At 42.0% G+C, this 12,382-nt stretch overlaps 1 protein-coding gene across 1 annotated transcript; it reads right to left on the bottom strand.

Moving 5' to 3' along the window:
* Nucleotides 1-375: 375 nt before the first annotated feature.
* On the bottom strand, nucleotides 376-11,862 carry MRPS14 (mitochondrial ribosomal protein S14). Its single transcript, XM_053246040.1, has 3 exons — nucleotides 11,704-11,862; nucleotides 8,767-8,925; nucleotides 376-922 (listed from the first exon to the last, which is right to left on the bottom strand). Exons 1-3 carry the CDS (start codon nucleotides 11,749-11,751, stop codon nucleotides 740-742), a joined length of 390 nt encoding a protein of 129 aa, XP_053102015.1. The 5' UTR covers nucleotides 11,752-11,862; the 3' UTR covers nucleotides 376-739.
* Nucleotides 11,863-12,382: the final 520 nt, after the last annotated feature.

The raw sequence follows: 12,382 nt of genomic DNA, 5'->3' as shown, positions 1-12,382 counted from the left end.
ACCAAGGCTCCTGTTTCTTATGACTTCTAGTTAAACACTACTGTCCTTGCAAGCCTTGCACTTACAAATTCATCAACAAAAATACCATCTTTGTTCATTTAATGTCTGAAACTTAGATATAAAATCAATCTAACCCTCTTGTTTACATTTATTCTTGAATCATGTACTCCTGTGCACTGCTGCCCCTCTTAAAAACCATTTCATAACCTAGTAAAAAAAGATATATACATTGAATCATACATACCCTGTACAAGCCAGTTTAATCGTATGTGATGTTGCTTTCAGATTTGCTAGAGTATGACTCTGCAAAATTGTGTAGCTTTATACAATGCAAGCCATTCAAACAGAAGGAATAAACATGAGTCAAGTCTGGGGCAGTTTATGAATGAATTTATTAAAGTCAGTGACCAGCAATCAAAAAATAAAAGTAAAATTAAAAAAAATGGGACTGGGTAATTGAGTATTAAAATATACATACAGAGTTACAATTAATCAACTGCTCCCGTCTCAGTTTGCATGCTGTGGCACAGAAACGGGGGCTATTTATTTTCAAAAATATAAGAGCAAGTTACAAGATTTGACAAAAATCAAACTAAGCTTTTTTTCTTCTGTACAGAAGTATTTTAATTTGCCTCTGTCTTCTCCCCATTTGTTCCAAGCAATCCTTGTCTTCAATAAATCCTAGGAATTCAAATAGCATTCAGTTTTGTCTTGTCTGCAGCGGTGCCTTTTTTGTGTCTCACCACATTGCTCTCTGTACCCCAGAGAGCTGGGCATGGTCAGCTAGATGGCGGAAGACGATTCGGCTTAGCCTCCACCGCCATACCAAACCTCGTGGACGGGATGTCAGAACACACCGATTATGGATTCTCACAGGGCAGCTGTCCCGGGGCAGGGCAGCAATCTCTTTATCTGCCACTTCCTGGAATAAAAAGCATTGATAGTAATACCTGCTAAATGTTCAGGAGTTCTTGTTCCATATAATTCATCAAGACATTGATTTCTAAAAGGAGTTTAACAGAAAGGAAATGTGATGCTCTGGTGTAGAGCGTCACTGAGGTTTTTAATTTGACTGGGTGGACTTACTACAGACCAGGGATTCTCAACGTGTGGGTCCCAAGATGTAATTAGACTTCAGCTCCCATAATTCCCAACCAAAGGCCGCTGGGGCTGGGGATTATGGGAGTTGAAGTCCAATAACATCTGGGGACCCACACGTTGAGAAACCCTGCTATAGACTACAAGTGGAGGCTCACATAATGGAGTGCTTCATGGTGAAGAGGAAATCCTTCCACACAGAAAGCTAGGGAAAGGAGAAGGAAGCTACCCTATTATTCTCGCAACATGCTTGTTTTCTAGGGATGTGCATGAACCAGTTTGGTGCTCCTTTTATGGAGTGCCGAACTGGTTCAAAAGTCCAGCATTCAAGCCAGTTTGGAGGTGGGGGCTGTTTCCTTTAAAGGGTAAGGAGGGTGCCCTTACCTGCCCACCCTCTCCCCAAAACCATTGGCGTGGGGCTGCAGCATACCTCCTCATAGCACCAGTCAGCGTCGTACCGGAAGTGACCAAAGTACTAGTTGGGATCCAACTCAATATACTCGGCACTTCAGAGCTAACACAATTAATTAAGTTGTTCAAGTGTCATAGCATTTGAACAGATAATGCACTAAGGGAACCAACAGTGTAACCCTAAAGGCACTTGAAGAATGAACAAGTTTTCTTTCTTTCTTTCTTTTTTAAAGAAAGAGTTGCTACCTGCAAGGAGAAGATCCACTCAGTAATATAGACACAAGAATGGCAATGTGCAATGGCAAGATCCTCTAGTAGGAAGTTTTCCACACTGACACTCTCCTTACCCTGTTGTCTCCCTTGTGTTGATTCCAATATAATTTTTTGCAAGGAGCCATGCACATAGATAACACTATATAAATAATATCACTATCATGCTTTGCAAGGTGGCCCTTTGCTATGCACAATTCTGGCTGTCTTAATACCATCAAAAAAGAATAGCTTAAAGTGCTGAAAACAGTGGAAATTGAATAAATTGACTGACAGAGTGCACAGAAATACCAAATCTACATCAGAAGATGAATTAGGAAAGAAATTGACTCTGTTCATAACCTAGTGCAGCGATTCCTAAATTCTGGTTGGCATTCCCCGCTCCCCCCGGGCTCTTTCCCTGTAGGGCAGCCTCTCTATTCCAAAACTTTCTTTTGTCTGCTGCTTAATTGTCGAAGTAAAATTTCAACTGTTTTTCTTTCCTGTTCACAACCTCAGTGCCTGCCACCTAATGGCCCTAGTAATTCTACAAAAAGAAAGAAAGGGAATGAGCAAGCTGTAGTGATGAGGGAAGGGGCGGGGGAGTAGAGTCAGCTGGTCTGCTGCCATCACCATGCATGTGTGCTTGGTTTGTGAATGGCTGCAAAGCTGTATTGAATGGCTGAGTCAAATCAAAATTGCAAGACAGAAAGTTGGCTGAAAAGGGGGACACAAATATAAATTCAGTGAAATCAGAGATGAAAAATGTGAGTGTAAAGAGTGAAGTGCATCTCACCAAAAGTTGTTCTCAATGGCCTTGAGCCAAGAAATCCACACAACAAAAGCCCTATTTACACATGTTATTGCATGTGTATAGGGACTGGTAAACCTGTACATGTTTTGGAGTGAATGACAATACAAGCATTCATTTTCAAAACTGAATCTGGGTACAGCCCCCTCAAATGCAAGGTATAATAGGAAGTGTACCACTGTATGAGTGCTGAATGTATGTGAATGCATGTATCCTACACAAACTGTACATAAATTGAAAAGCAAAGTGTTGGGACTGCCATAAGTGTGAAGGGTTTTGTGAGCAAGGGAAACTTGAAACTAGGATTTTCGTGGACTGGTGATAAATTTGAACCTAACTTCAGTGTGTTTTCTGTTATGAGACTGACAAAGGATTCCATGAAACAATCTAATCTCAAGTGACACCTGAAACCAAACAACAGAAATTCAGTGGCAAACTTGTTGAATTTTTTTCAGAACAGACACAATGAGTTACACAACGAGCACAATGCAGATTGGTGCAATGTGTGAAGAAAAGGCAAATGCTTTGGAGGCTTGTGCAAACAGCACTCTTCTATATGCTTTGGAACTGTGGGATCACAGCTTCCATTTTGGGGATACCTGAGTTCCCAGGTTCATGAACTCTGAAGATGCCCACTTTTGGCAAACTATGCAATCTGGTCACTTAGCACAAGCAAAGCATGGGGCGATGCAGCCATAGGTCACCATATCAAAGGACTGAAAGGAATCATTCCCAAAACCTCTCTCTTTCTGACCTTCAAAGAGAAGGAAAAGCTGGCAAAGTAGACCTCAGGTTAAAAACACACTTTCAGAGGGTATTGCTAACTCCCTCCTGCCAGACACAATTCTCCTCCAAAGTGATTCTCCACCCCACTGTCAACAACCTAAAGAGCTGGTGAGAACTAAGGAGTGAAGTTGTTAAGATTTAAGAAAACCTATCTTTCCACCTCGTGACACATCCTGGTTCTCAGATGAACTTTTAACATCATCCATTCAGACCTCCAAATACACTTCACCCAAGCCATTTCCAGCCTTTTGTTCAGTGGGACTACACTCAAATTGACCAGCAACTACAACCATGAACTTCATTGTTCTACCTTAGTTTCGGCCCCTCCAGGGAAGGAGTGTGATTTATGCATTACACCCGGCCATGCTTTGGAGTACAAGTACTCCTGGCCCAGCCACATGGCCTTGCAAGTAAGTAAGTAAGATTTATTATGGTCCTTAGACCAGCTTAACATTTAAAATAATACAATTATAATTTACAAAATATTCAAATTGCTAATACAAGCTCTATGAAGTTTGGATGCAACAAAACAGAACTTGGCCACATTTATAGAAGTAACAAGTTTTGTGAGAAGGAGTTTAATGAGGGTGTGGTTAAAATATAAAAATTGGTTGGAACCTAAAACTCCGTTATGGATATCTCCAATTGAAGCTTTATCACGCAAAGAAGTAAATATGCAAATGTGTTGGGGTACCTATAGGGATTTGTTACATTTTCAAGACAAAGATTGTAAGTTAAAAAGTTTAACTGAAATACAAAATTTGGTTAGAGATTGGTTTCAGTATCATCAGTTAAATGAGATATATAAGAAAGACTTTAATGTTGGATTTGAGGATCAGATTTCAAGTTTTGAGAAGGAATTATGTCAAAATGATGAAAAATTAGTTTCTAAAATGTATAAACTGTTACTTTTGGAGGAGACAAGAGAGGAAGTGGTTAAAACGACCATGATAAAGTGGGCTCGAGATGTGGGGCGTAATATAGAAATGGCAGCCTGGGAAAAGTTATGGAAAACTGATTTAAAATTTACTGCATGCTATGCTTTAAAAGAAAATTATTATAAAATGATGTATAGATGGTACTTGACACCCAAAAAATTGGCATTAATGTATAAAAATGTTTCAAACAAATGTTGGAAGTGTGGACATTCTGAAGGTACTTATTTCATATGTGGTGGACCTGTGGGAAGGCTAAGGCCTATTGGGATATGATATATAATGAGTTAAAGAAAATATTTAAAATGACATTTCCTAAGAAGCCAGAATCCTTCCTACTGGGAATAACACAAGGTTTAATTTCTACAAATAATTTAACATTCTTCATGTATGCTTCTACGGCGGCCAGAATAATATACGCACAAAAATGGAAGAGTAATGAACTGCCTTCAAAAGAAGATTGGCTGATAAAAATTTTGGAATATGCGGAGATGGCAAAACTTACAACACTGATAAGAGACCAAAACTTAGAATGTTTCAAAGAAGATTGGAAACCATTTTTGGTGTATCTAAAAAACTATTTTCCTACTATGGACCTTACAGCTGGATTTGAAATTTAGAGAGAAAAGAAAAAAAAATGCAGGTTGGATAGACTAATTGTGTTTGTAAGGGTTTAAATTTATGTTTTGAATTATTATTATAGCAAGGGTAAATTTTATAGCCGATGTTTCACGAAGAGAGGTGCGCGGGAAGTCCACTTCTGTTTATTATGTTTGTTATGAATGAATATTATTACTGTTAAAATCAATAAAAATTCAATTTGGGGAAAAAAAGAAGAAGTAGTAACAAGTTTAAAATTTGACACATGGCCTTGGAATCAGAACCGGAATTGGGGACTGTATGGAAGTCTGCCTTGACTTACACCAGTCTGGTTCTCGAGGATGATAGCTTTACACCACTCACCTCTTCTTTTCCTCCCTGTTTTTTCTGCTGCCTACCCCCACAATGAGACCTGCTCATGCACTCCCTTCTACAAGTGCACCAAATGAACCATCACATAAAGACAGGAAAACTAACCTTCAGCCTCTCTGAATCTCCTTGCCCCTTTCTCTCTTCTGTTTTCCAGCAAGCCTTAAGCTGACTGATCTACAATATGGACCTTAAGCTAAAATTCCTCTTAGTGAGATTCTTAAGACTGTTGGTCAAGACTTTATTACTTTGCTCAACCTTTCATTTTCTGTACCCCTTCTTCCCCCAAAATAAATATTTAAACTGCATATACACTTCCTCATCATTTCCAGACCAAAGCTTTGCTCAAGATTCATACTGTAATAGACTGCTCTCCCAAAGTCAAGCTGATTCCCCAAGTTACCCAAAAGTATATTTGGAGTGTCCTAGCCAAGCACTCCCGAGCAGTTCTATTAAAAGGCTTCATAAAGGGTGACTCTGCTGATAGCAAAGAACAGAGCACCCCACATTACTGGAGAAGCACTGATCAGAGCTGATACAAAAGTAATGACATGTTTCACCACTGGGCAGCAAAGCAAGCAAAACACTCAATAAGTTCAACTTTTCAGACCATATAGTACAACACAGAAACACCATGGCCAATAATGTCAACAAACAGTTAGGGCTGCAGGTAAGCAAAGCTCCTATTATGCACTACAAATGGAAACATCCATGGATATAGCAAATGATGCAAGCCTGGCACTTGTATGATACTGTAACGATCAGGCAGTAACAGCCTTTCCTATCCTGTAAAGAGTGAACCCTGTCCTGACTGACAGGCAGTGACTTCTGGGGATCAGCCACTCAGCAGGGCCTGGCGGCAGGAAGTGAAAGGGGTCTTTGTTCTCAGAAGGAGACAGGAGGGCAATGAGAGAAGATGGGGAGTAGGCTTCATGAGCACCAGCCACGAGGTCTTGCTGCCTCATGGCCAATAGCCGTCCTGGAGACTTCTCTCATGGAAGGACATCTGCAGATCCTTAAGAGACAGGATTGCAGGAAACTTGGATTATCTCCTGGAGTTTGGGGTGAGTTCAAGGGAAAAGGAAGCCAATGGCTTTGGCTTCGGGGAAAGGTTTAGCCAAGGAACTGCGTGTTAGGTAGCTAGCCTGCATTAGATTTCTTTTGATTTTGTGCTTTTGCAAATCCTTACAATTGGTCTATAGTGTTTTTATCTGTAACATAACTAAGAGAAACTGAACCCAAGTCCTTTTATCCAACCAGGGCTCTGTAGAAGTCTCTGTACCCTGTAAAGGTGCTTTTAAATGTTCCTTGCAACTGGGGGTGTGAATTATCTTCGCAACTGAGTGACCACAATGTTTTTAAGTGTGCCACTCCCAAATATCACTGGAGTGCTCATTGAAAGTATTCTTGCAAATACTGAGTGTTTCTGTTACCTGTAACTAAAAGCTGAGAAAGCCTTAGACCTGAAGCAGTCTGTAGTATTTTGAATAAAGTTTTTTTGTCCTTTTTGTTATTTGGATTTTACTTGCCTCTGAGTGGATTTTTAACTCAGGAAAAAGAGGTTTTACTCTGGTGCAAACATGCCTCAATGTTAATTGTTCAGCAACCTACCAAGTTTTCCCATCACGTGGAAGCTGCACGTGAAGGGGTTTTTGTAGTTTTCCATTGGTAAATGAGAAGGTGAGTTTCCCTGGAATTTTGTCCACACGGTGGGGCAGGGGGAATAAACCCTGTTAAAAAGTGGGTGTGGTGGCAGCAATTACCAAAGGAACAGTTTTAAGTTTTAAAGGAAAATACCCTTTGTTGAGTAAACATGGAGGGAATTAATCGGCATTTTTCTTTCCCCCACATGGGCTTGTTTTGAGAAGAAGGCTGGGCTTAAATCTGCTATTCGCTATATACAATGGTGAGGTACATGATAACCTTTAAATAAGTAAAAGGGAAGTAAACAAAATTGCTACTGTAGCAAGACAATCTTTTGGTTGAGTGTATTGGCAAGTATCTAAGGTCTTGGGAGAGCCAACTAATGGTGCAGCGGGAAATGACTTGCCTAGCAAGCATGAGGTTGCCAGTTTGAATCTTCGCTGGTATGTTTCCCAGACTATGGAAAGCACCTATATTGGGCAGCAGTGATATAGGAAGATGCTGAAAGGTATCATCTCACATTGTGCAGGAGATGGCATCAGTAAACCGCTCCTGTATTCTACCAAAGAAAAACCACAGGGCTCTGTGGTCACCAGGAGTCAACACCGACTCGAGGGCACTTTACCTTCAAGGTCTTGGGAGGGGTGCATTAACCTAGGTTTGGGAACTAGTGACCTAGTGGAATGCTAATTGTGGTTATATTATTTCAGAATAGAATATTTTTAATAATATGTCAGTTAACAAATCTATAAACATATATACACATCCCTATATATAGATAAATACATACACACTGCAAAGGCCAAGTATGGGAAAACGGACATTTTAGCACAGCCTGGAGCAGTAGCATAGGCATTGTGGCAGGGGATGGAGGCAGGGGATGGACATATGTCCCTGGGCCGCCCTGCCTCCACCCCTCCCCAAAAGGCAGTGCATCTGTGCTCTGATGCCAGCCATGCCCCCTGCATCACAAGGGGCATGACTGGCATCAAAACCCAAGGTACAAACCCATCACCATCCCCAACAGGTAGGCAGCCAGCAATGGAGGAAAAAATTTAAAGGAAGCAGAAGTCAGACTGTGTGAATTTAGCAATTAGGTTTATGGAGCCACAGCATGTAGCAATAGGCAGGAGGGACAAACACCGTAATAATCAGGGGCAGTGAATAGAATCTAAAGGACATTTATCACTTGTGTATTAACACACGTCATATTGCCATATCTGGCTACAAATACAAATCAGGCAAACAGAAATGCAAGACAATTAAAGAAAGGGAACTAAAAGACGATAAAAGACACCAATCCTCACTCCAATTTTTCAGAACAGACAAGACCTTTCTACAGTGTGGCTCAGCAAATGCATTACTGGAGTACCAAATGAACAGAAAGTGTACTCTACAAAGTGACAGGTCTATTTATGACATTTCAGAAATAAATGATGCCTTTTTCTTTGACGATTTATAATAATTGTATATATGGAATGGGAACATGGAGGCAAATTACAGGGTTTGACAAACCCCATGGCACCTAGAAATGTAACCATGGTGCCTAGGCTAGGATATTCAGAGACAGAGTTATTTAATACAAATCTTTATCCTAGGCAGCTCCGTGTCTGTTTTAAATATGTTACTGTAAAGGGGATAAAGGGTTTACCCTCCCCTCATAACATCCATCACTAAATTTGGTAATTTTGTCAAGTGTCCATTGTCTGGCTTCTAAATTTTTGGGTTGGCTCCTAGATCCAAAGAAAAATGGTTAAGGCCTTGCACGTTGCTAGTTTATACTGAGCCCACAGAAATGATGCTTGGGCATTGGTTGTCCTATTGCTTGAGTCTAGCATGACTTGAACCAGGCCATGTACTTACCTGGAGCTCTTTTGGCAAAATCCGGTTCTTCCTAAGACAATTTAAGCGTAGCCTCTGATCTGCATATTCAAAGGCCATCTTCCTTCTCTTAACATCACGCAGCATTCTCCAGTCCACATAATAGCCCCTTACTTGCCCAATGCATGGGAAGGGAAAGATCTATGAATTTTTTAAAAAGTTAGTCAAAGAGAGCATTGGTCTTGTGGTAGCAAACATGACTTGTCCCCTTAGCTAAGCAGGGTCTGCCCTGGTTGCATATGAATGGGAGACTTGATGTCTCCCATCCCTTAGGGGATGGAGCCGCTCTGGGAAGAGCAGAAGGTTTCAAGTTCCCTCCCTAGCAGCATCTCCAACATAGGGCTGAGAGAGATTCCTGCCTGCAAGCTTGGAGAAGCCGCTGCCAGTCTGTGAAGACAATACTGAACTAGATAGACTAATGGTCTGACTCAGTATATGGCAGCTTCCTATGTTCCTATTGGCCTTTTTCGTGCATATAATGAGGTAAGTGTCCATAAATGCATTACTCTTAAAAACCTAATCATACTAATTTGCGACAACAGCTTAACACAACTCAGCCTTAGAAATAAAACCATCGAAGTATGAGCCAACTAATAATATTTACCAGCCTGCCTGCCCATGTATATTTCTGTGGCACACTAATAGGCAAAGAACAGCCTAGCTGTCTGAAGGCAATTCTTGTCACAGGCATCTAGAACAGCTATTTACAAGCATAACAACTGACTTTGCTGTTAGGTTTTACACAGCATATTTTAATGTGGTTTCTACAGTGGGCCTTAGGATGAAATCCCAGTTCACTTACTGACTGGTTTTATTCCAGGCCAATCTTGATCAGCCTCCATTTCAGAAACAGAAAATAACTTATATTATTGGGGTGGTTGTGAGGATAAATGAGAAGTCCATCTTCTTATGGGGAAAAAATGAGAGAGCCATTTTAAATCCCACACCCAAGTGAGAAATGATAGCTGCCAGTCAAAAACAAGGAGAAATCAAGGATTTCAATTTAGCTGTGACTGAGGAGGAGACAGTGTAACAGCAGCAGCACCGCCCCATCCCACCCCTAAACAAAAAGTACCAGCAAAAAGAGGCGTGCGTGCCTACTTGTCTAACTCCAGCCTTATTTTATCCATAAGATGTGGGTATGGGTTTTAAAAAAAATTTTTAAATCATCTTGTCAAACAAATTTCAAGGAAAATATAGTATTGTCCAGTGTTGTGATAAACCTATTACAGGTTGGGGACTAGGTGGAGGCTGAGAGTAGGGCTAACAATATTCCACTGCTCAAATAAGGGACAGGAGGCAGGGAGTGTGCAGGAGTGAGTGGGAGCCTGAGTGCTGTATGCGTTCTTATCACTTTCAACTTAAACTATGGTATAAATTACAACCTAGATTGCTTCTCCTCTGCTTATTGATATAACCATGGTTAGCCAAACTGGGTGTGATATAATTTTGTTTTCTAGAAAGAGAAGCGGTGTTAGCCAGTTACAATAGGTTTTACAAATGAGCACTATAGTTATCATTTGCATGATTGTCATGATCCTGATACCTGGATAGTGCCAAGTCAGCCAGTCATTGATGGCTGTTAATGTTCTTGTTAATGTCCCCCATATGGGACTGTTGACAACCCTAGGCCTGCAACCTACCCTGGTAGGGAGGAAGAAGGGAAAGGAGTTGGAGCTCATTAATTATTTCGTTATTAGTGAAAATAACTGGTTTGACCTGAGCCATAGGTTCTTCCCAATAACTGGGGGGAGGGACAAATGGTATACCATAAGGGACAGACAATTCTGGGCTGAGATAAAGGATGCTCATGCTAATAAGGGACTGTTGGTAACCCTAGCTGAGAGCCTAACATACACAGCACTGAAACGTAACCACTTTTAGGGATGGGCCCAGACCAGTCCGGAGGCCATTGTAAAGGCCTCTGGACCTGGGCGGTCCGGTTCGGGTGTGGGGGGGGTGCCTTTAAGAGCGGGGGGAGGGTTTACTTACCCCTCCTGCCACTTTCCCGCTCTGGTGCCGTAATGTCAGTAGTAATTGGGGCGGTAAGATACCTCCCTGCCGCCCCTTCCCTGCTGTCGCTATGAAATCCTTTGTGCGTGCGCGCACATCACAGAGACGTGAAGCACGCGCACGATGTGTGCGTGCGCAGAGGACTCCTGGGAGTTTTTCATAGCGACAGCAGGGAAGGGGCGGCAGGGAGGTATCCTGCCGCCCCAATTACTACTGACATTACGGCACCAGAGCAGGAAAGCAGCGGGAGGGGTAAGTAAACCCTCCCGCTGCTCTTAAAGCCACCCCCCACCCCAGTGCCGGACCTTAGTTTGGCGATTCTGTGCACACCCCTAACCACTTTTAATATTGCAGATTAGAAGTCGGTTGAGAGATAATTTGTGATAGCGCTGCAATATAGTCCACTGTTTGTTTGTTTATTTACTACAATATAGTCCGCACCTAGAAATGTAACTATGGTGCCTGGACGAGGATGTTACTTAATAAAAAAATCTTTGTTTGTCCCAGGCAGCCCCGTGTATGTTCTCAGTATGTTACCGTAAACGCTGCAGTTTAAAGGTGGGGCCGAAGTTGGCTTAAATTTGTAGCCAAAAATCCGCCCATGCTTCGCATTTCTAAGTATCAATCACAGCGACACTAAAATCATAGATTTGTTCATCGTTTCGTATGGAAAACTCTCAATTCTATTCCCAGAGGAAACAAAGGTCTCATGAATCGGAAGTGCGGGCTGTATGTCGCTCTAGGCTTTTTCTACCTCTATGGGGACATGTCCTTCATAATTGCAGTCGCCCTCCAAATCATTCCTAAGATGCCGACGTATCCCAAGACAGGGAGAGGACGGCAGGACATGAGCAAGGGGAAGAGAAGTGGGGCGAACCAGGCCTCCGGTACGAGCGCGACTCTGACCTGTGGAGAAGTCATCCGCTGCATCCACGACACAAGGGCCGCCGCCATCTCGCCCCCACCCACAATGCAACGAGCCAACACCACGTCACGTACCGCCCCGCAAATGCGTGGTACGCACAACCATCTCCGCGGAGCTTCCGAGGGGCGACGGGCTGCGCGTGCGTATTAGAGTTCAAGAAGGAGTGGTGCGACTGCGAAGAGGGTCTGAAAGAAGGCGGGGAAAGGAAAGCGAATTTAAAAAAAACCACCGATCTTAATCACACACACACCCCTTAAGCGAACATCAATAACCCTTAAATGTCACCTTTTTTAAAAAGGCAACATTACATGCATTCACTAAAATGCCATTACATTAAATAAACCAAATTCCATTAGAGCTGGCGCATGCTTACCTGGGAATAAAGATAATCCCACTTAATTCCATGGGATTCACTTCGCAGTAACTGTACAAATACATAGTATTGGATTTGGTTTGGTCAATGACCAATGACCAATAACGATTGACTTGACTATTGGACTGTCAGAAAAGGAGCTTTCTTTAAAACGAGTGACGCAGGTGTCTGATTTTGCTGGGCTACCTGCATGTCAACCCGCCCCCAATGCTGCTCAAGTTGTGTCTTCTGTTCCTTTAAAAAATATATTAAAACATGCCTAATGAATGGCAGAGAATGGCCATTGA

Source organism: Hemicordylus capensis, chromosome 4 (genome assembly GCF_027244095.1).
Source record: "Hemicordylus capensis ecotype Gifberg chromosome 4, rHemCap1.1.pri, whole genome shotgun sequence".
Classification (NCBI taxonomy): Eukaryota; Metazoa; Chordata; class Lepidosauria; order Squamata; family Cordylidae; genus Hemicordylus; species Hemicordylus capensis.
The sequence above is the reverse complement of the archived record's forward strand: the minus strand, read 5'-3'. Positions and strand labels throughout refer to the sequence as shown.

Excerpts from the sequence above, each read along its gene's own strand:
- MRPS14 (XM_053246040.1), bottom strand. The coding sequence starts at position 11,751 with ATGGCGGCGGCCCTTGTGTCGTGGATGCAGCGGATGACTTCTCCACAG. Across the intron at positions 8,926-11,703 it reads AGCGGATGACTTCTCCACAG|ATCTTTCCCTTCCCATGCAT; the intron begins GTCAGAGTCGCG and ends AAAAATTCATAG. Across the intron at positions 923-8,766 it reads TTTTGCCAAAAGAGCTCCAG|GAAGTGGCAGATAAAGAGAT; the intron begins GTAAGTACATGG and ends TTTTTATTCCAG.